At 41.9% G+C, this 24,318-nt stretch overlaps 1 protein-coding gene across 1 annotated transcript in view; it reads right to left on the bottom strand.

Moving 5' to 3' along the window:
• akt1 (v-akt murine thymoma viral oncogene homolog 1) overlaps positions 1 to 24,318 on the bottom strand; it is a 143,795-nt gene that overhangs the window by 19,999 nt on the left and 99,478 nt on the right. Inside the window, exons 3-10 of the mRNA XM_060933974.1 lie at positions 23,369 to 23,497; positions 17,894 to 18,005; positions 15,513 to 15,639; positions 9,965 to 10,096; positions 9,688 to 9,753; positions 3,274 to 3,342; positions 3,049 to 3,174; positions 1,467 to 1,595 (exon numbers count right to left, since the gene is read on the bottom strand). Coding sequence (XP_060789957.1) covers positions 1,467 to 1,595; positions 3,049 to 3,174; positions 3,274 to 3,342; positions 9,688 to 9,753; positions 9,965 to 10,096; positions 15,513 to 15,639; positions 17,894 to 18,005; positions 23,369 to 23,497 — 890 coding nt within the window. The remainder of the gene's footprint in view (positions 1 to 1,466; positions 1,596 to 3,048; positions 3,175 to 3,273; positions 3,343 to 9,687; positions 9,754 to 9,964; positions 10,097 to 15,512; positions 15,640 to 17,893; positions 18,006 to 23,368; positions 23,498 to 24,318) is intronic.

Here is a 24,318-nt window from a genome sequence, read left to right as displayed (position 1 = left end):
CACAGGCCTAACCAGAGGAGCCGAAACGTTGAGTACAGTCTCAGGCAGTAATAACCACATTGCTATCCACCATTTCCGGAATCCTGGTTAGTTCAATGGCAAACATTTCCCTCAGCTGAGCCTTCTTTATGATGAAGCGCTACATTTTGGGTCCTAAAAACTATTCATCAATCGTTAATACTATAGCAGTGATGTAGCATGCATAACTACTGTCCGTCAGAATGTGGGTACGTGTCACCTGAGGGACTCTCAGTAAGAGGGAGTCCATTTGGCAGCATAGAAGCTCGCATGCCACGTTGATCTCCCAGTAAATGCCAAACCAAGGCAACTGTGTCAATACAGGCACCATTCACCCGGAAAACATTCCTCATGCTGGTGGCAGGTTCTCTCTCTCACACACACACACACGCACAAAATGCCCTATTATGTTACTGTGCCATATATCATACCTGCACGCAATGGTGAGAGACACACCCCAACACTATCACAACGTGTGTATCAACACACAGCTGCTCTCCGGCTCAGCTTTCTTGGCAGAGTAAATCATTTACTCTTAAAGGGACAAGAAAGGAAACACACAACTGCTAGCCATACATACAAGTGCTGGAATACAGCTTTGAAAATAAATAAATAAGTTCCCTTTAAAGGAATACGCCACCCCCAAGTGAAATTGAGTCAGTCCCTGCAGTCCCTAGAGTTGGATGAGTGAGCCAAAGCGTTTTGTAGCTGACCCAGCCATTGTCCTGATCTAGAAACGTCCCGGTTAGCTTTAGCTTAGCGTAGTCGCTGTAATCCGGCGTGTCCAGATAGCACTGTCATTGCAAAAGTGAATCAAATAACTCAAGATTTTTTATAATTATTTCTCATGACCTGTACATTCACATCGAGTACACATATCAATGCAAATTAACACAAAGGGATTTACTAGACCAATTAATATCTGGAACTATTTTCGGCCACAGCACAGGCAAAGCACCGCTGCAGGCGCAAAGACACCACACAGCACCTGAAAACCCTGGTTTCCCTGGTAACACTGGTGTATTGACGGAAGTTGTGGTGCTGCGTGGTGTCTGCGCCTGCAGCGGTGCTTTGCCTGTGCTGTGGCCGAAAATAGTTCCAGATATAAATTGGTCTAGTAAATCCCTTCGTGTTAATTTGCATTGATGTGTACTCGATGTGAATGTACAGGTCATGAGAAATAATTATAAAAAATCTTGAGTTATTTGATTCACTTTTGCAACGACAATGCTATCTGGACACGCCGGATTACAGCGACTACGCTAAGCTAAAGCTAACCGGGACGTTTCCAGATCAGGACAATGGCTGGGTCGGCTACAAAATGCTTTGGCTCACTCATCCAACTCTAGGGACTGCAGGGACTGACTCAATTTCACTTGGGGGTGGCGTATTCCTTTAAGTTGCCTGAAACAGGAAGGATTGGAAAGCAAGTGTGTGTGTGTGATTACCTCAGGAGCCAGATACTCTGGGGTGCCACAGAAGGTCTTCATAGTGGCTCCGTCTGTTATGCCCTCCTTACAAAGCCCAAAGTCGGTGATCTTTATATGGCCGTCTTTGTCCAGCATCAGATTTTCCAGCTAAGAAACCAGAACAGGAAAGAAGCAAAAAGGTATATGAGGCAGAGCAAGATTGTGTGTAGTCGGCCTTGAAAATGACTGTTTCACAGTACCATAGTACATTGCATTGTCTGGGTGATGTTACATTTGTTTTGAATACATTTCTGTGACATGTTTCCAGCGCAGCAACAAATAAGGAAAAACAGGGTTTTCAAATTTTAGAGCATCACTATAAATTTGGTGACCCAGGATGAGTACCTTTTTCCAAAAAAATTCCCACCCACAGATCTCCATCACATGACCACCGCCAACCAGGAAGGGCTTCTCCAAAAGCACGTGACACCAGCCGACAACATCTTTTCGAACTGCTGCTTATGCAACTTTAGTGGGCGGTGCTCTGAGGAACGCACTATCTGCCCACTTCTGTATGTACAAGCTCACAGACGCCCATGATTGGCTAGCGTCACTGGCTCTGACAGGGATGAGACAGTATGCCACCCATCCCAGAGAGCGCAGGCCAATTTTGGGCTCCCGGATGGCTGTGGCATCATCGGGATTCGAACACCAATTTTCGGACAACAATGTGAACATTTTCTATTGTGCCACTCGGAAGTTTCAGTTGTTTTTTTTAATTTAATATCAGCATGTCCTCCCCCGTCTCTGGGGCTAAAAGTCACCTGGCAGCTGTAGCTCACACGTGGCCAGAGGCTCAGGCACAGCAGTCAGCACAAACTACCCTATCCTGCTACTCTGGCAATTTCAGAGGAACCGTAGCACATCCCGCACACAGCACAGACAGAGAGAGAGAGAGAGAGAGAGACACATACACATACAGACAGTGTGAGAGGGGGGTAAGGAACTGGGATCGCTCAGTGCTCTGTTGGCCTGCCTAGTTTGATTAGCTGATGCAAAGCTTATACATGAACTCCATCAGTTTCTCTTAACGGAACTGATATCCAAGGTGGGGAAATGTTATTTTAGTGCTCTGCTAATGTGCAAATGCATGAAGCACATGAAGGATGACATAACCGCTCTATTGCTATTTAAGGGAATAGGATTCTAAATAGTTTATGGGAGTTGGATATCTCTGTGGGTGGGGTGTTTTTATATCTTGGTGGGGAAATATTTCATAATTCTGATCTTATAGGGACATTCAGCTGGTCCCAATGGGTAAATTTTTTTTTTTTTAAATAAACAAAAACTGCAGGTTTTGTCTTTAAACCAAGAGACACAAAACGTTTCCTTTTGGTTACTGTGGTTAAGGATTTGGGTTAAATTTATGTTTAGGCACAGCATTAAATCAGCTGCAGTAATAATTGTGCCTATGAAAGGTCCTCACAAAGATAACAAAACACCAATGTGTGTGTGTACACAGCACTAAGGGAACTCCAAACTCTGGTAAAGAAGGCAAATAAAGCATTCTTTTGAGCATTTCAATCACTAATTAAGCCAATCAATCAGAAAACCTGCTCACCTTCAGATCGCGGTAAACTACGTTCCTCTCCAAGTGCAGGTAGTCCAGTGCAGAAACGATTTCTGCTCCATAGAACCGTGCCCGATCCTCAGAGAATACCCGGTCCCGTGACAAGTGGAAGAAAAGCTATTGGGAGGAAAACGGTTGCATATATTTATTGTCTTCAGCCACAAATATAACATTACCTAACTAACTGAATTAGTTCAACCACCACGCTACACTCACCTCTCCTCCATTCGCGTACTCCATGACGAAGCACAGGCGGTCGTGTGTTTGGAACGAGTACTTCAGTGCCTTAAAAGTGAATCAATTCAAGACAAATCATTAAACAAAAAAGCTCGCATGACACCCAGTTCAACGCGAACATTTCTAACAGCTTGACATTTGAAGTTCAACCCTGACTTCTAAATGATCATACTGTATCATATCTAGCAACATTTTAAAATACAAAATAATAAAAACAAGTAAATACCATTTGTATCCTAAACATGCGACAATGGGCCTCGTTTTAATCAGCCTTTTATCGAAGTGGTATGTAAATGTTTTTTGACCAAACCCGAACTAAAAATTCCCCACGAGGTTTACAAAGGTTTTCAGCAATGCTGATTTTCTTCACATTCACGTGTGCATGTGATAAAAGCCAAATCACCTTTAAATTACCAAGTCATACTCGCCAACTTTACCCGATTCACGTGGTAGTCTACCGATTTTGACAGGTGAATACCACCTACCGCTTTTAGTTCTAAAAACTACTGCATTCCAAAATAAATCAGTGAACACTGTCAGATTTGCACTTCAGACCTCGCTTCAGCTGTTTTTGACACAGGGGATACAAGTACGCTACCGTTCAAAAGTTTGGGGTCACTTTGAAATGTCCTTATTTTTGAAAGAAAAGCACTGTTCTTTTCAATGAAGATCACTTTAAACTAATCAGAAATGCACTCTATACATTGCTAATGTGGTAAATGACTATTCTAGCTGCAAATGTGTGGTTTTTGGTGCAATATCTCCATAGGTGTATAGAGGCCCATTTCCAGCAACTCTCACTCCAGTGTTCTAATGGTACAATGTGTTTGCTCATTGCCTCAGAAGGCTAATGGATGATTAGAAAACCCTTGTACAATCATGTTAGCACAGCTGAAAACAGTTGAGCTCTTTAGAGAAGCTATAAAACTGACCTTCCTTTGAGCAGATTGAGTTTCTGGAGCATCACATTTGTGGGGTCGATTAAATGCTCAAAATGGCCAGAAAAATGTCTCGACTATATTTTCTATTCATTTTACAACTTATGGTGGTAAATAAAAGTGTGACTTTTCATGGAAAACACAAAATTGTCTGGGTGACCCCAAACTTTTGAACGGTAGTGTATATAGGTGTCAAAGAGTCATAAAATGAAGCCAAGAGCCAATGGAACAGCGCAATCATGATGTTGATTCTAAATTTTAAAATCATGCCATCGTGCCATTCTATTGGTTCTTGTTATAGTTCTACCCATTCAGCAATGAGCTCACATGTTACAACAAATCATGCCAGTATGTATAAAAACCAAAACAAACTGGTGATTGTTAACAAGGAAAGCTCCGAAGGGGGGAGGTAAAAAGATTTGTTATGACAAGTTCAAGGTGACTTGCTTGTTGGATCATCCATGCATCAAAACATCAAGTCAAGGTGAGAAGCATGCATTTTGTGAAGTATGTTGGTACCAGGGCGGCACGGTGGTGAAGTGGTTAGCGCTGTTGCCTCACAGCAAGAAGGTCCGGGTTCGAGCCCCGGGGCCGGCGAGGGCCTTTCTGTGTGGAGTTTGCATGTTCTCCCGTGTCCGCGTGGGTTTCCTCCGGGTGCCCCGGTTTCCCCCACAGTCCAAAGACATGCAGGTTAGGTTAACTGGTGACTCTAAATTGACCGTAGGTGTGAATGTGAGTGTGAATGGTTGTCTGTGTCTATGTGTCAGCCCTGTGATGACCTGGCGACTTGTCCAGGGTGTACCCCGCCTTTCGCCCGTAGTCAGCTGGGATAGGCTCCAGCTTGCCTGCGACCCTGTAGAAGGATAAAGCGGCTACAGATAATGAGAGGAGATGTGACATTTTATATCCACATTCCTTGGAATTGCGCGCTTTGATTATACTAGTAGTAGCCAATCCGCTCATATACTGTGAGTAGAGAAAAATAAAATGGTGGCGCATGTTGCTGAACCAACTGAGGACGAAATAGAAACTCTACTCAAAAACACCCCCCCCCCAAAAAAAAGCAACAAAATATGGAATGAAAATATTTGATGGTAAGAACTTTTTTTTTTAATTTAAATTTTCAAGAATTATCATCATCGCATTTGTCACAAATTGCTACTGTCATTTTGCCGGTTTGTTTATATTCTAAGCGGAAATTATTTTGTCGGACGTTTTGTATAAAATTTTTATTTATCGAATTTGAAAAAATCCCCAAAAACCCTCCGTTTCTCAAAATCCAGTGAATGTGGATAGAATAAAACAGTTATTCCACTAATGTACAACTCAATTTCGTGGAATAACTTAAATATATAAGATAACACCAAGAAGGCACTCACTCACATTAGAGTAGCCAGTTGACACGTCTTCGGACTCTCTCTCTCTCTGTGTGTGTGTGTGTGTGTGTGTGTGTGTGTGTGTGAGAGACCCAAAGGAAACCCATGCAAGCACGGAAAGAACATGCAAACTCCACACAGAAAGGCCCCAGTCAGTTGCGAGTTTCGAACCCAGTACCTGCTTGGTATCAGGCGACAATGCTAACAACTGCACCACTATGCTGACCCTTATCTATCTTAATTTATGGATTTGTTTTTGCTTGCTTTCACAAAATTACATTAAGTTCTTGTGTGCAATTAAAATAAATAAGTTGATGTAAACGTCACAGAGTAAGCTATAAGTAAATTTGCAATAAACTCAATATATGATTTGGAGCCCATCAATCGAGGCCCATATTAATGAGTTTCCATATAGTTACATTTAGACAAATTCAGGCGCTTTTGCTGGATACAGATATTTTCCTGAACTGGATTTTAATGAATAATGTTTTTGTATATGCTCCTGCAAACAATTTACAAATAAAATCTTTCATTTCCAGCTTGATAAGTGAAGCCCGCTGTTCAAAGTTGATGACAGAGGTTTGGAGCTGTTCAGGGAATCAACTGCCTTCAGTCCAAGTACCAAATACAGCAGCAACTGAATAGGACACTGAATGAAAAGGTTTTTTCTCCTCTGCAGTGAAATTAAAACTTTTTTTTCCCCCCCTTTTTGGCAGGTTCATGCAAACATCTGCTAAATTTCCCTCCCATTCCCCAAAAACATACTTTATCACCACTTAACAATACAAACTATAAAACACAATAGATATTTTACAAAAGGGCCAACCCGCTCTTTTGATAACTAAATATTATAAATAACTAAATACAATATTCTCATTTGTTGATTGGTGATTATTTCACGTGAATGTATTTACAAATAGTTAATTAATTAGTTTAAACATGGCTTGTAAATGAAAAGGGGTGTAACAAATTTCTTTAATATCATGTAAAACAAATGGTTAGGAACAACTGTTAACATTCTCGAATGATTGCTCCTGGTCACAATAACCAATTTATATTACAAATAAAGAATGCGTTTTCAGTAAAACACAAGTAACCAAAATTTGCTTGTTTATTGTTGAGATTTAAAAGATATTTCTCTCTACCTGTAATCTTACATTACGTTACAGGCATTTAGCAGATGCTGTTATCCAGAGCAAGGTACAACATACCCAGAGCAGCCCGGGGGAGCAGTTGGGGTGCCTTGCTCAAGGGCATTTCAGCCATTCCTGCTGGTCCAGGGAATCGTACCAGCAACCTTTTGGTCCCAAAGCTGCTTCTCTAACCATTAGGCCATGGCTTCCCCCTCACCATTAAACATGCCAAAATTAGGCTAAACTTCACCTTCATTAAACGATGAAATTGCTAATTATATTTTACTACTTCATGAGAAAAATATCACATTCCTTCCATTAAAGCTCATAGGCAACGGTTTTAATTTTATGCACATTTGAAACTTTATATGTTAAAAAAACCCTCTAATTTTCTTCTGGTCCCAAGAAGTATTGTTAATAAGTAATAATTTAAATAAGTTAGCGCGGATCGTGGCGAATTTCTGTTTGACTATTTTCGTGAGCACTCGGCGCGTGACGTCATTTAAGACAAACAAACCGCTTGAGTTGAGTCCACTTCCGTTTACTTACATTGCCGTTCGGCTTGAGTGCAGACGTGTGTTCAGGAATTTCCAAAGGAAAACCATGCCTTATTGTTGTGCAGTGAACTGTAACAATGGGACCGGTTCAGGAAGAAGTTTTTACCTTTTACCGAGAGAGGAGAAGAGGCAGAGACAGTGGATTGGCTTTTTCCGAAAAAGGAGAAGAGGCGGAGCGAGTGGGTTGGCTTTTTCCGAAAAAGGAGAAGAGGCGGAGGGAGAGGGTTGGATTTTTCCAAAAAAGGAGAAGAGGAGCGAGTGGGTTGGCTTTTTCCAAAAGAGGAGAAGAGACGGAGCGAGAGGGTTGGATTTTTCCGAAAGAGGAGAAGAGACGGAGCGAGAGGGTTGGATTTTTCCGAAATAGGAGGCGAGGCGGAGAGAGTGGATTGGCTTTTTCCGAAAGAGGTGAAGAGGCGGAGCGAGTGGGTTGGCTTTTTCCGAAAGAGGAGAAGAGGTGGAGTGAGTGAGTTGGCTTTTTCCGAAAGAGAAGAGGCGGAGTGAGTGAGTTGGCTTTTTCCAAAAAAGAAGAGGCGGAGCGAGTGGGTTGGCTTTTTCCGAAAGAGAAGAGGCGGAGCGAGTGGGTTGGCTTTTTCCGAAAAAGGAGAAGAGGCGGAGCGAGTGGGTTGGCTTTTTCCGAAAGAGGAGAAGCGGTGGAGCGAATGGGTTGGCTTTTTCCGAAATAGGAGACGAGGCGGAGACCGTGGATTGTGCACATGAAGCCAGAGGGTTGTTTTTTTCCAGAAGAGGAGACGAGGCAGAGAGAGTGGATTGTGCGCATGAAGCAAAATCAAGCAGTCAAAAGAAGAAACGGAGCAGCAATGCTCAAGCAAAAAGGAGAAGATTGGAGGTAAACATTTTTACTTTTGCTTGCAACTGACAAGTCAAGAATCCTGAGGAATCCTGTACAATCATTGTGGAAATGAGACAAAGGGATATTTCCTCACTTAGAGTCGGCTATAAATAGTATAATGCCGTGGATGGCAGGCTAATGTGGCCTACCGGCGCACTGTCAAGTAATCGTTCCCTATATCCACTAGGGAGGCGGTTTAATTATTCTTCAAAAGGGCTCTTATTTAGTATTACGACAAAAGTAGGAATTTATCATAACTACCAGGATAAATCGTTTGGGCACGAGTCTTGTTGAGGTCCGGGGTCACTGTGATCAGAGTCGGCCGAGTCACCGTCCGATTCCGAGGCTGCACGGTCAAACCAGTGAGCCACATTCACTGATTGCTTCGCAACGGCCATAGGTTCATACATATACGGTTTCACCTCTCGATATTTAATTTGGAGAGTTCCTACTTCAAAATCACTACAGCTTTCAGACATTTTACACAAACTCTCATGACCAAAGTCCGTACAATGTGTGCTCGGTTCACAGGTAAACACAGAACTGCTCCCGGTCTGTTTGGCTTAAATGACGTCACGACGACAGTCCCCTGGTGGTAAAAGTGCGCATAAGTGAGATGTAAACAAACCTTCGGAAATTGGGCAAAACAGTATATTTTAACCGTTTTATTCAATTTTAGGGTGCAAATTAGACACTAGGAAGATTGAATTCGCTTTTTCGGTCATTCTTCTAGACAATAAAGTTGATATTCTACGTTTCACCTCCGACCGTTGCCTATGACCTTTAAATGTAATACAAGTGTATAAAGTCAACTCTTCAGCTTATTTTACCAGACAGGACTTTCTGGGTGCTTTCGGGTTTAATGTCCGTGCATCAGCAACATGCTGCTATTTGTGCAGACTGCATTGCGCTTTTACACAGCGTTTCAGGTATTGCATTTTTGACTTCTCTATCTCCATGCAGCCATCATTCAAAGCTCTGTCTGCTGTAAGCGACTTTTTATGGTGCAGCGGCTCATCCTCATGTTTCCCATCACATTGCTATCAAGTTCACATCCTCAGCATGAAATAAAATCAGATGGTTTAGTCATTTACTTTATCAAGTGTTTAAATGACAGGGCTTTTGTTGTTTTTTTTTAAGTAAAAATAGGGGCACAGTTTGCTCATGTCCATCTGTAGTTTATCTTCTGAATCAGACGAGAACTTGCCAACATTTTAAACGGAAATTTCTCCATGACCATTTAAAAAATTAAAATTGACTGCTGCTCTTCTATATAAGGCCAAACAGATCCTGTAAATGGTCTGCATCTAAATGTCCCCGAGTGATTAGTGACCCCAGCAGTTTCTCGTCACTGTCAAAGGATTGAAATTCCAGACAAAAAGGTTTCCTAAAATAGCTACAGTTTTATAACAGCGTTAAATTGTATGGAGGGACCCAATGGAAACATCCAGACTTGAAAAGAGATGTTATTCAAATGGCAGGAGAGAAGTGCTAGGAGTGTGTGTGTATGTGTGTGTGTGTGTGTGTAGAATTCCTCACCGTCAAGAAAGGGTGCTTAGAATTCTGGAGCACGCGGTTTTCTGTGAGTGTGTGAGCCACTTCATCCTGAGAGACAGATCACAAAGAGCTGTAGTGTACTTGGATTATATGGACTTTCTCTCATTCATTCATTCATTCATTCATTCTCTCTCTCTCACGCACACCTGTTACAAGGACCCTCAAAAAACTCATCCATATAAAGACAAAACACACTGACTAGCATCCTCCAGCTTAGCTAAATCAATCCCTTCATGTCACATCACTTCCCCTTACTTACTTTTGCTACAATTACTTCCTTCTTAAGGATTTTCATGGCGTAATATTTTCCTGTAGCCTTCTCCTTCACCAAGATGACTTTGCCAAAAGTGCCTTTCCCAAGGAGTTTGAGGTATTCAAAGTCATGCATAGTCTGAAACAGCACACAAACAGAAGCATGTCAGCAAACAGGTAGGAATAATAACCTACAAGGAGTTACAGAGCTTACAAGCAGGAATGAAGCAGCCCTGTTGAGAGCATTGTGTTTATTTACACCACAGCTCCATCCTCAGTCTGCACATTTGTCCCCTATCTGATGCACATTTGATGGCCATGCGGATGTAGTGGTAGAGCATGTGTGTGACAACATGAGCTGAAAGTGTGTGAAGGTAATAAAAAAAAAAAAAAAAAATCTGTGACATGGCTTCCCACAAGTTCTCAGTTCTCATGATTTACACGCACATCGAACCTCTTTAAATTGCATTGCACAAATCAAATATCTCATATCATCTCTCGCCGCTTTATCCTGTTCTACAGGGTCGGGGGCAAGCTGGAGCCTATCCCAGCTGACTACGGGTGAAAGGCGGGGTACACCCTGGACAAGTCGCCAGGTCATCACAGGGCTGACACATAGACACAGACAACCATTCACACTCACATTCACACCTACGGTCAATTTAGAGTCACCAGTTAACCTAACCTGCATGTCTTTGGACTGTGGGGGAAACCGGAGCACCCGGAGGAAACCCACGTGGACACGGGGAGAACATGCAAACTCCACACAGAAAGGCCCTCGCCGGCCCCGGGGCTCGAACCCGGACCTTCTTGCTGTGAGGCGACAGCGCTAACACACACCACAAGTGCCAACAACAGACAAAAACTATTTCTTGAAAACCCATGCAGTAGAGTGTAACAAAAAAAGATGAATGGGTTTAGAAGAGTTCTATTACCGTATTTTTCGGACTATAAGTCGCACTTTTTTTCATGGTTCGGCTGGCCATGCGACTTATACTCCGGTGCGACGTATATATGTTTTTTTTTTTTTCACCGCGGAATAACTGGAGCTGATGCTGAGTCTGACGACAGCCACGCAGAAGAAGAGGAAACGGCGCTTCATCTGCCGCTGGAGGCAGAGTTGTTCAGAAGCGACACCGAGGATGAGGAATTCAATGGATTTGCTGATTTGGAGTGAAATCATCAGCTTGATAAACTTGATTGGCCTGTGTTTTATTATTAATGATAGGCCTATAGTTATTTAAGTAAGTTATGTAATGATTTTAGGCAGTGCTTAATTTGTGAAGTGGGAGGTCCCAGAACGCAGGAGGTGGGTGGGTCCGGCGACTCAAAAAAAAAAAAAGGCGGGGGATGGTTTACTATAACTTTACGCACACGCGCTTATTGTGTGTGTAAAATAATAATAATAATAATATCAGACATTATGATTTTAGAAAACGCTTTAGTAAACAGTTACAGACAGTAATATGTCGTGATATTATATTATAAAATATTAATTTTTATTAGTCTATATATTAAATTATATATTACATTTATCTTCTAAAATAACAGACTGTACTCATCACAACCGGTTTATTTCACCATTGGAGATCAGATCACACAAGACATGAGTTAAATGACTCATTTTAAGGATTTAGGTAGGGGATTTAAAAGCGGTTGTTGTTGTTGTTTTTGCACTAGACGGTTGTTTTTACTACCGTACCTGTCTTTGGAGATGATATACCTATAGCCTACTTGACCTCTGATTTGATGAAATAAAATTTGACAAAAATGAATAATGACACTCCTCGATGATGACTACAGCTTTAATAACACAGATGAAAGAGCCATGGGGCGATAATAAGCCCTACCGGTAAAAATATTCTAAAAGCAAACTGATTAATGCATCAGTAATAGGCTACTAATATTAGTTATAATAATAATATAGGCTATTAGTAATAACGATAGTGATAGTATTAAAGATAGTAGTAGATATTTAAAATAATCAGACTAGGCTACTTACAGGGCAAAGGGCGCGTTATCACTGCTCAGCTGTTCGTTTATTAAATAAACAATGCAGTCGCGCAGTAACCACGCGCCGCTTATCAGATACAATCACAGATTCTATGGATAGAATAAGCCTTCAAAAAAGTGCGACTTATAGTCCGGTGCGACGTATATATGTTTTTTTTGTCTTCATAATGCATTTTTTGGCTGATGCGACTTAAACTCCGGAGCGACGTATAGTCCGGAAAATACGGTATTTATAGGTCTAATTTTTTTTTATTTCTTATGTTTTGGATTAAACCCATTCAATTTGAGTATATTATAAAAAAATCACAGCCCCTGTGGAACACACTGAGCACCACTGGTTTCGAAAACAGAAGACCCTTAAGGGAAAACCCTTTCTGCTTCAGCATACCCGAATATCTTTTTATATACTATTCAAAAAAAGTAGGGGATATTGGATTTACAAGTAGAATGAAATGCAGATCATGAGGTCAGGAAGGAAACAAATGACAGAAAAACATTAAGGAAACATTTGTCAATTTATTCGAAACCCTGTGTACAGTCAGTAAAGGACAGATTCTCCAGAATAAGGGTCAACACAAACACAGGGTCACACAGCAAATTTACCACCATTTTGAAACCGAGTCAGTAGCGGGTAAAACCCCCTCGGCGTGGCATACTCCTAACGAGACGTCCCAGGTCATTTTGGGGAATGTTATTCCATTCCTGTTGCAATGCTGCAGCAAGTTCTTGGACATTGGCAGGAGGTTGTTGACGTTGGCGTAGCCACTGTCCAAGCATGTCCCAGACATGCTCGATGGGGGAAAGGTCCGGACTGAGTGCTGGCCATGGTGATCTGGTGATATTCTGCTGCTGGAGGTAATCTGTAACGATCCTGGCCCTATGACATCTGGCATTGTCATCTTGGAAAATGAAACGGCGGCCATAACGACGTGCAAACGGCACAACATGGGGTGCCAAGATGTTGTCCCGGTAGTACTGCCCTGTGACACGTCCAGCAACAACATGCAAGTCTGTTCTGCCGGCAGCAGTGATGCCTCCCCACACCATTACAGAGCCACCCCCATACGGATCATGTCTAATGACATTAACGTCATGGAAACGTTCGTTACGTCGGTGCCAAACCCTCCTGCGTCTGTCCAGGAAGTCTACAGTGAACCTCGACTCATCTGAGAACATTACGTGGTTTCATCAGCGATTATCCCAGCGTTGATGACGACGACACCATTGGAGTCTGGCCCTAATGTGACGATCCCTCAAACAGGGAATGACACGAGGACGTCGGGCGTGTAAGTGAAATCTGTGCAGTCGATTCCTGATGGTCTGGCCACTCACTCACTGGCCAGTATCCCTTCGAAGTTGAGACCTTATCTGATTTGCTGTTACCATACGATTTCTCAAGGCAATAGTGCGGATGAATCTGTCCTGAGCCTGAGTTGTTGCCCTTGGTCGACCGGATCGTGGTCTATCCTGAACAGACCCTGTAGCATGACGTCTGGACCATAATCTGCTGATGACAGACTGGGAAACATTCAATGCTCTTGCCACAACGACCTGTCTTGTGCCAACCTGTAGCATGCCAAGGGCACATAACCTCTCATCCTGTGTTAGACGGCGCATGGTCTCTGTTTAATTAACGACTTCAACCACTGATAATCTGATGCTTTCTCTTCAAAATCTTCCTTTGGAGTGGCTCTAACCTTCCAATTCAGAGTCATGCAAATTTGTGGCACGACCCCCTTGATCATCAGTAGCTGATCATGAGAGTGTCATTGATGTGTTTGGGTGATGAATTTCTTTGGAAATGCTTCCTCAGTAAGGAACTATACAACATGCTTTCGTATCCCTTTGTATATGTGAAAATTTGGATCTCAAAATAAAATATCCCCTACTTTTTTTGAATAGTATATTTAGCAAAAAAATATTCAGCAACAAAACCCCTTTTCTTCAGCCTTTCCTCATGCTATCTATATTTAGCAACAATGCTTCTGAAATCTACCCACGATGCAATCCGAGTCCTTACTGTCAAGTCCATGGGGGGACAAAAGCTCCAAGTTCCTAAGTATAAAGTGAGCAATTCTGTTCCTAGGCTGATTACAACTTGCATTAAAAACTCAGAAAATATGCTGTTATGCCATACCATGTAATATTTGCCAGATTCTAACATGAATTTTGAGCACTGCCATAACTTTAGTTGAAATTACTGTATGGTTCCACAGTACCAAGCTACTGCTTCTAGCGTTTTCAAAGAACAGTTTTTTTTGGGGGGGGGGGGGGGGGAATAAAAACAAAAGACAAATAGACCCCTTCGCAGTAAACGTCATTCATACGTAAGAGGAAATTGCGCGCGCAGCCTGGACTCAAAAAAGACTCAGCGATACCTAGTTGTTGTGTTGTCGGGTGTCAGAATCGTAGCAGTGATGGGGTTAAAATGTACAGAATTCCAGCAGGATCTCACCCATTCCAAAAAATCGCTGACGTCTATGGCTACAAGCCATCAAACGTGTAGACTGGGATGAAAGCACCATCAAAAATGCGCGGGTTTGCAGCGCCCACTTCATCACAGGTAAGATCAGGCTATTTATTAAATCTTTCTTTTTTATTCTTTCTAGTCTTCGTTTATTGATGTAGCAAAATACTTTGGTAACGTTTGTCTGATTAGCTGGGTCATAGTTACACAATGTAATGAATATTGTTAGCATGTTAACTTAGCTTTGCATGCAATTTTGTTTGTAGGAGAGCTCTCGCTTGACTCAAGCAGTCCAGATTTTGTGCCTTTGTTATTTGTGTATGCCGAAAATCACAATTTTAAAGCAAGGATGGAAAGGTAAAATTGTGTGCCCTCGCTCTAAATGCCAACTTACGCTGACTGCTCTAACCTAGCTCCCGCCCCGTTCAGTTTCATTTCTGCTTTCTGCCTCTCGCTTTTTACGCAGCTCTGATTTCTCTTAGCTGCACTCTTTACACTATCATTCCTTTCATGCCATTACCTCCTGCAAATTGCTGTTTAGTGTTGGGATTTGCTGTTGTAGCTAAAGCCACATTGCCATCACATCACTGGCATAATTTGATTAAAACAAAATTAATATGAATGGCCCATTGTTAATCGAGTTGTACATGCCTGCACATAATCATATGCGTCTAAAGACTTATAGGCACGAAGTTTTTCGTGGGTGTACACTGAAGTCTGGTCAATAAGGTACGAGTATATATCTGGCCATTGTATACCAGGGAACTTACTAACATCGTCCGTCCACTCTTTAATTAAATGCGGATCCGGTAGGCGATGTCCACTTGTTAGAGTTAACTTATTTATGTAGCGTTCTCGATCTTGTAACGACAATTGTTTGGCATAATCTGACAGCTCATAATGCCGGTCTATGGGCAGCGCCATTGTTTCTGAGTCCAGGCTGCGTGTGCATCCTGGCAACGGTCGGTTTGTTTACAAACATGCGAAGGGGTCTATAGGGGTAGAACAGAAAATACCGGTTCTTTCACTGTGGGTGAAAAGACTACAGGTAATTCAAACAGAAAATGGCATGTACCACTTTGTGCCGAGGTTTGGTTAGGTACATCTCCATATCCATGGGGTCAGGAGAAGAGTCCATCATCTCCTCCTCCTGTTTCTGCAGACTGTCAGCCACAGCCTGGATGGCTTTACTCCATTCCTCCCTGCAGAAAAGAGCCCACTATTAGCAACAGCACATCTGGATTCACAAACAAGTCATCAAAGCCAACAGACAAACATTCATTCATTTATTTGATTATTAGCTAATCCCCCACCAAAAAAAAAGATATTGAAATTGACATTTAAATACACGGAAATATTTATTATGAGTAGCACGCTGTGTGAGCACAATCGCTATCAGGCGCGTTAAAATGTAAATAACTTTTCTAGAATTTCACCAAAACTCATTGAATTTAGCACTGTAAGAGAACTCCCTAAAGTATTATTCAGCAAAACCCCAGAATGATAGCACAAATCTAGAATTTTTAACAGAATTTTACTTCTTAAAATGTAGCGTAATTATGGACGTCATGCGTAACATTTACACCCGTGAAAAATCACTTTGAATGCTGTTTTGAAAGTTTTGATCAAATATTCTATTAAAAAAAAAAAAAATAAAAAAAATCGCTTAAACACTTTAATGTATCAAAAATAATTTTGATAAAGCAAGGAAATTCAGAAGAAAATTTTTTTCTTTTGCTTGTTGTGCGCGTCACGCTACCAAAATCTAACTAACCCCTTCACGAACAATTCCAACTTTCATGGACTTGTAGCGCGAATAAACCTTTCAAAAAATATATATAATACTTCTCACCCAGTAAATTAGAATCCTGGTGATTTTCGTAGCTTCAGTAGATCTAGTCGATTTAGTAAATCCCAAACGCTGTGAAACACGCCAGCCATCTATGGTGAGAAGTGCTGCTGTAGTTGAGAAACTCTCATTTATCCCGCTTCCAACTAACTCCGTGACCCATACCAAAATAATGTCACGCTCATCACTTAAGGATGATTTATGCCAAGTTTCACGGAAAAATACAGTGAAATAAACTTGCTAGAAGCATTTTTCAAAATCCCAAACATTATGAAACATTTCTTGTAGGGTTTCAGGTTACAAATTTCGAGAATAGAGAAATTGTGGCGCAAAAGTTTGCCACTAAACTCGCGAAAATACTCCATCCTAGCGAGTTTCACAACCGAACTAGACTACGTGACGGTCCGTGACCACCCAGGAATGTTCTAGAAGGTACGCTTCTAGGCACGTGCGATCGAGAAAGACGCCACGTGAAGGTAGTAAAGGTAGTATTTCCACTGTCTTATGACGTTTTTGCTTGTTTTAGCGCGATAAACAATGCATTATGGGTAATCATTAAAATGCTGATTTCAAGGTTAAAATGGGTAAAAACAACTAATTTATATGAGTGATTCCACGCTTATGGGTACTGAAATGGGGACATGAACTTATTCACCTAAAACCATTTCTTTTTTTACCATCAGGTCACAAAACATGTAATCTTTAATGAATGATATGTTAAAAGATAACTTAAATTTCCTGAGATGTAATAAAAACATATTTATATGCCAAAGTCAAGCCTGTGAGTTCCAAAATGATGTCTGTTACATTACTTCTGTTACGATTGTCCATCTCGTGTCTGTTACAAATTAATTACAATCTAGCTCTATACCATGTTAATCTTATTGAAAGAATGTGTATGTTTATTCTACTACACGTTTATTAATTATATTTGCTAAAACATCACCTTCCTATGTTTCAAAAAGTAATTCTACATTGTTAAAATTGAGAATATACATGTCCACAACACTTCTGTTACGTTCTGACTTTGGCATATAAATATGTTTTTATTACATCTCAGAAAATTAAAATTATCTTTTAACATATCATTCAGTAAAGATTACATGTTTTGTGACCTGATGGTAAAAAAAGAAATGGTTTTAGGTGAATTTTTAAAAATAAGTTCATGTCCCCATTTCAGTACCCATAAGCGTGGAATCACTCATATAGATATTGTAAAAATTGTGCCTAATAGTTATTTCAGTACATAAAATCAAAACCTGAATTTTAAATTTTTTTCCCTACGTTACACCATTGTGCATCTATAGCATGCTACTCATCACATACAGTATTTCATTCAAAATCTCTTCAGCACCAACATCCTACATTGGGGTCAACTCCTAACATCAGTTGGGTGAATGATTTATTAGAACATCCTTTCTGCAACGTATTGAGATATTTGGACAGAATGACAACATTGTGTACTAAATCTACGTAATTTGACATCAGGTGGACTCGTATTTAGACCCTTATATGCACGTCAATAAATACATCATACCACTAATACACAGAATTAACATTTTCCGAATGAAAAACTGCCTGAGCAAGTGCGTGTTGGGATATCTGACCGTTCCTCTGGGGTCTCCACATGGAACGTGCGCTCAATAACAGTGGTCCACTGCAGGCAGCGGATGATAAATGTGTTGGGCTTCGGCCTCTCTGTCTTCATCAGCTGACATTCTGGACACGGCCACAGAGAAGTGCACCAGGGAGCGAGAGAGAGAGATAAATGGGAGGAGAGAAAGGCATGGTGACAATCATTTATCTTTATCTCCTTTCATCCCCAGTACTGCATTAAAACACATATGCTCGAGAAAACATCCCCCCCCCCCAGTTGCGCTGCAGCAGAACAGGTGCATCATGGGACTGCAGCGGCATTCAGGTCCTAGTGCTCGCTTTAATATTTGAACAGAAATGCAGTTTGGCCACAATGAGAGTGCTGTACTAAATCATCTTTCCTATGGGGTTTTTAAGTACTAGTACTAGTCTAGGAGCAGTTTTGAGGTGAGGTAAGACGGTTCGATTTCTTTTTGGGGGGCTCAGCATGCCACCTTTCCTCTCAACCACTCGTTTTCAGCTTATAACAGCAGCAACGTGATAAATACTAACAGTACAAGACATTTAATGGAAATGTCAATAGGAAAAGGAACAGCAGTGAGGGGATTTAAAATTCTGTGCAAAGATTTCATAAACTTTTCCTTTAACTTTCCCGACCAGCTTGCGCGCTGTCAAATGCTCACTTAATACAACGAAAGCATGATATTTTTACACTCTGCTATTATACTGTAAAAATATCAAATTATAAAAACACCCATCGACTGTAGAAAACATGGACAACATGGCTCCACTGCCTCCCTTTCGATAGTAAGGAAGCCCAAATACCTCTGCCATGTTGTCAAATTTGGAGTCAGAGTCTGTGCAGTACGGATGAGAGTCAATAACAGTTACGCCTACTCATCCGGCAGGCCTGCTGCCTTCTCCCAATGTCCAGTAGCAGAAATGATCAGATGAATGCAGCCACATTCTCAAATTCTCTTTTACATCTATCCAGAGAGCTTAAATAGTTTCAGCTGGAGATATTTCATCAACACGGATGCATCTAAGGAGGACATTTTAAATAAATAAATAAATAAATAAAAATCAGGCAGCACGGTGGTGTAGTGGTTAGCGCTGTCGCCTCACAGCAAGAAGGTCCGGGTTCGAGCCCCGCGGCCGGCGAGGGCCTTTCTGTGTGGAGTTTGCGTGTTCTCCCGTGTCCGCGTGGGTTTCCTCCGGGTGCTCCGGTTTCCCCCACAGTCCAAAGACATGCAGGTTAGGTTAACTGGTGACTCTAAATTGAGCGTAGGTGTGAATGTGAGTGTGAATGGTTGTCTGTGTCTATGTGTCAGCCCTGTGATGACCTGGCGACTTGTCCAGGGTGTACCCCGCCTTTCGCCCGTAGTCAGCTGGGATAGGCTCCAGCTTGCCTGCGACTGTGTAGAACAGGATAAAGCGGCTACAGATAATGAGATGAGATTTAAAAATCACAGAGACGTGACCTGGAAATTCATTCATCATACCGGTGTGGAGTAGGGATGTTAACCGATGACCGTTTGACCGGTGGTTGACCGAATCAACGTCAACTGGTTAATTTTTTTTGGTTGTCGGTGAAAAAAAAAAATCAGTCGTTTTGAAGCTGCCGATTTTGGAGCGGAGAACCTGGAATTCTGTGTTTGTAAACGCTTGGGGCATGCCATGCGGTGTAAGGACGACAGCTGACAAATCAGAAACACCCATTCAGTCATGTCCCGCCCCAGTTGAACACAGCTGCCACTCGGCGAAAGAAAAAAAAAAAAAAAGTGTAGACACAGGCTTTTTAGCTTACAAATTACTATTCTGTTTTTTTTTTAAAATTATTATTAGAAGGCACATGGAGTTTAGTCCTGCCTTGGCCAGTGCATTCTGAAAGTATGTTTCGGTCTGTAGCCAACAATCCACACAAACTAAAGGCGCAGATGCCGACTTTTTCACGGCTTTTTCATGGACTGTAACGGCATTTGCTTATGTAGTAATTTTAATACAGAATTTACTCTGATGAAATTATTCAGACACTCCAACGCCCCCCCCTAAAAAAAAAAAATCGGATCTGCATGAGCTGTGAAAAAGGCGCGCCGTTCGCATCCCTGTTTAAACTCATAGGTTAACCGACTTTAACCGGCTAATGAGGCTCAGTGGTCGGTCAAGATTTTTTTTTTAGTTTTCGCCATCCCTAGTGTGGAGTGCAGTGCGAGTTAATAAGTAATTACTTGGGACACATAGCTACTCCGAGTGCACTGTAAACTAACTAGCCTACTTGTAAAACCCATCCTAATGTTATTGGTAGTGTATGTGTTCACTGATGAACAAATGGCTTTTGTGCAAATTTCAATAGCTGGCAAGCTGGACGTCATTAATACTGAAATAAAATAGCTGTCAAGGCTGCTACATGGCTATGTAGCTAGTGTGCTTAAACTAGCCTTTTCCTGTGAAACCTCTTGATGTTGCAAGTGATTTATAGAAATGGCCAACCGTTTTAGCGCATGTGTCCAGAAAAGTTCAAATAAGTAGGTATATGATGGTAAATTCTGTGGTTAAGTTAGCTGGCTGGCTACAGTGGGCTCTTCTGCGAAATCGGTCAAATCACGTCATTCCCAAGTGTATCCACGCCTCCTTACTGTATAGTAAAATAATGTTTTAAAAACTAATTTCTTTTGGGGGGAGGGAATGCAGATATCAGCATAGGGAAAACTAACTGTTCGAATTAGACACTGTAGATGGAAAGACAATTCAGCCGAGAAAAGGGACATGGAAAATCAGCTGTTTTGTCAATGAAACATACCATAGGGATGGGCAGGGCTAAAAACTGTACCGCAGCCAGCCAGTAGGGGCGCTAGACCCATGAGGGCCTCCCTTTATATATATATCAGTGGCGGCTGGTAGTCTTTCAAACAGGGGAGGCTGGTCGGTTACGATATTTCCAGATTTTAAAAGAAAAAACATCAATTTTGTCCATACTCTTGCCTCTGATCTGGCTGATTGTTGGCAGCGTCACAAACTGTGAAATAACAGGTTCTTTTGGCCCATTAGCCTACTGTCCAATATACATGATGGTGGTGTTGGGGGGGGGGGGGGTGTGTGTTTATATTTTAACATTTTATATTTTAAAATTGTGGCATGTTGTTTAAAAATTGATCATTATTGAAAGCAGCTCTTTGTCAGGAACCTCAGCAGTAGAGCTGGGTGCCACACATTTCATTCAATGACACTTTCCCTATATTTTACTTATTTTGACTGAGAAATGTTTTATTGACAATTTCGATAACCCTTCACTTTTAATCCAGGTCTGTAGTGTGAAATGTTCTCGGCTGTGTTTTTGTTTAAAAATGTTTTCCAAATTGTAGCTGTGTTTAATTCATAAACAGAAAAATATATATTCCAATATAATATACTCAGCATCAACATTTTAAATAGATTCTATATTTTTGGTCCATCCATGAAAGTAGCCTATTTACTGTTGTTGATGTGGGTCACTTGCTGTTAGCCAATTCACTTTCTCGTACCAGGAGAGCTGAAAGGAACGAGTATTATTCCCGACCTTTTTCACCAAGTCAGTTTGAGGCGTTGGTCTACCCTGCTCTTTAATTTTTTCCTCGAAAGGAAGACTGGCAAATGGCTTCGCCAAAATTAAATCAGCAATGCTTGGCATCCGTGCGCAGCTTTCTTGCTAGTTGACTAGCCCCCTCAAGTTCAAGTTCAGTCACTCAAATAAACGAAATTTCTGGAACTAAGATAGCAAACTTAACACTATATTTACACTATATTTACAATGAAAATATATACAAACTAAAAAAGCTGGTAGAAACCGTATGTAATGAATGAAATCGAAATGTAAGCTGATCTCTTACAATACACCACAGCACTTGCGAATCCACATGGGACTGAACTGATGTTGCCAGATACTGCTGACGTTATCCAGCCCAAAATATGTTCAAAACCCGCCAAATCGCCCAATCTGGCAACACTGTCCGCTGCCTGTCTATAGTTGAAACGAGCTGTCAATCAAAGAAAATATCCGGCCGCTTTCACCAATCACGTCTCCTCGCGGAAACTGCCATGTCCCTCCCATGTGAGGCTCGGAGTCCGTGGGCGGGCATTTTCGCAGGTATTTGTCCAATAATCGTCTTGCATTTTGAGATTGACAAGCACATAGCTCCCAATCCACTGAGGCTGGGCTGCATCGCGCTGTCACGAGGGGGAAAAATTCACGCGCACATCAGGTGAACTGGGGAAAGTTATAACGGAATGATTTCGCACTGTAGTGGGTTGAGCACATATATTTCTATGATTCTGGATCTGAAATAGCAAATGTTATAAGGTCGGCTATAACATAAGCCTAGCGCAATTCATCCTACACGATGTTCGTCATTTTTAGAGGAGGCTGAGCCTCCCTCGTTGTCTTAGAGCAATCGCCCGTGATATATATATAAAAAAAAAAAGAGAGATGATACACTATCCATGTTTTCTGGTCAATGGTAACATCACACCACACCACTGTCAAAGACTGCCCTCTCTATACGTACAGTATAAATGATATGGTTTGTATACACCACACTGGGTTCAAACTATCTTTAAAGTAATGAGTCATGGAGATGCTCAAAAATTGACACCTTTTTGTTCTCTGTGCTTACACTAAAGAGTCTAGCAGAATCAGAAAACTGTACATCAGCAGTTAAATACTGAACACTCATGTCTTTTTTAGCAATGAAACAAACAAAAAAAAAATCATGACTTGTGCTTTTTGAAGTAACAAAACACAATGGCAGTGGAATACAGTCGCATCAGGAGCCATATGTGGAAGAGGAAGCTGTAGCACAGAGCCATTTGTGGCAGGAGAGGCGGGGGGGGGGGGGGGGGGAGCGACATAAGAGGCCTGTCGAGGAGATGGAGGACTTGAGTGGAGGCCACCACTGCGCTCCAGCAGGGCTCATCAACAGCCCAGAATGCTTTGCACCGTGTCATCGGTGTACACCAACATCACTGCTGTTACACGACTGACTGCGTCTGACGCCAGGGACGACTGCTGCTGATGATGCTGCTGCTGCTTTAGAGCAGAGCCGAGATAAATAATGAGAATAAGGCACTTAATAACCGTTATAACTCACGAGTGTCAGGGTGGAAGCATTTCCTTTAACAAACAATATGGCTGTCTAATTAGCCTGTTCAATCATTCAAGCGGCTTTTGGCAGCGATGGAGGGGTGATGCTCGACTGAGTTCAGAAGGGGAAAGTGAGACAGAAAGAAGTGCTGGAACAGACTTGAAACTGAAGTTCTGTAGTTCTTGGGGTCAGCCTGAATATATGCACAATTCACCTATTAAAGCGTTTATCTCTGTTTTTGCAGGGACACCGTCTCTATTACTGAGCTTAAGAGCGTTGCTCAAATGCAAAACAAAATTTGAAATAAAGGGGACTACAAGTTTAAAATCACTTCCCCACCAACAATAAATGTCAGAGTGAGATACTCACGTGCCACAGAGAAGTTATTGAGTGGCGTCTCCAGCTGGTCCACGTCCTGTGGCCGCTCCTTATAACCAATAAACGTACCATCATTCTTCAGCAAGAAATACCTCGGCCTCCACGTCTTAATGTACTCTCCTGTGGAGCAGTGAAGAAGACAGAAAGGTTTCATTTCAAATGCTGGATTCCTGCATGATACTCAGCAAGTTTATCAAATTCATCTTTTGGATATTCTAATACACACCTGCAGATTAGGGCGATTATGATCACACTGTAACCTCACCAATGATTTTTGGCCTCACAAATGACTAACCTTTTTTTTTTTTTTTTAACCCAGTCAAGTTCCTTATGCCAGCGGCTCTCATTCTTTTTGCCAGCGGTGACTCCCCAGAACTTTGCAACCTCATCGTGCAAATCATACTACAGCAACCTCTGTTTCTCAGCACTGGGGATGTGACCACACTGAAAACCTTGTAGCTGTGTGATCTGCAGCTGTTAAATGTGGCACATTGCTACCTCTGCTACTGCTCTTACCATGTTTGTAATTTTCTCATCTCATCTCATTATCTCTAGCCGCTTTATCCTGTTCTACAGGGTCGCAGGCAAGCTGGAGCCTATCCCAGCTGACTACGGGCGAAAGGCGGGGTACACCCTGGACAAGTCGCCAGGCCATCACAGGGCTGACACATAGACACAGACAACCATTCACACTCACATTCACACCTACGGTCAATTTAGAGTCACCAGTTAACCTAACCTGCATGTCTTTGGACTGTGGGGGAAACCGGAGCACCCGGAGGAAACCCACGCGGACACGGGGAGAACATGCAAACTCCCCACAGAAAGACCCTCGCCGGCCACGGGGCTCGAACCCGGACCTTCTTGCTGTGAGGCGAAAGTGCTAACCACTACACCACCGTGTCGCCCTGTTTGTAATTTTATCATATATAACAGTTATG

Source organism: Neoarius graeffei, chromosome 11, assembly GCF_027579695.1.
Source record: "Neoarius graeffei isolate fNeoGra1 chromosome 11, fNeoGra1.pri, whole genome shotgun sequence".
NCBI lineage: Eukaryota > Metazoa > Chordata > Actinopteri > Siluriformes > Ariidae > Neoarius > Neoarius graeffei.
The sequence above is the reverse complement of the archived record's forward strand: the minus strand, read 5'-3'. Positions and strand labels throughout refer to the sequence as shown.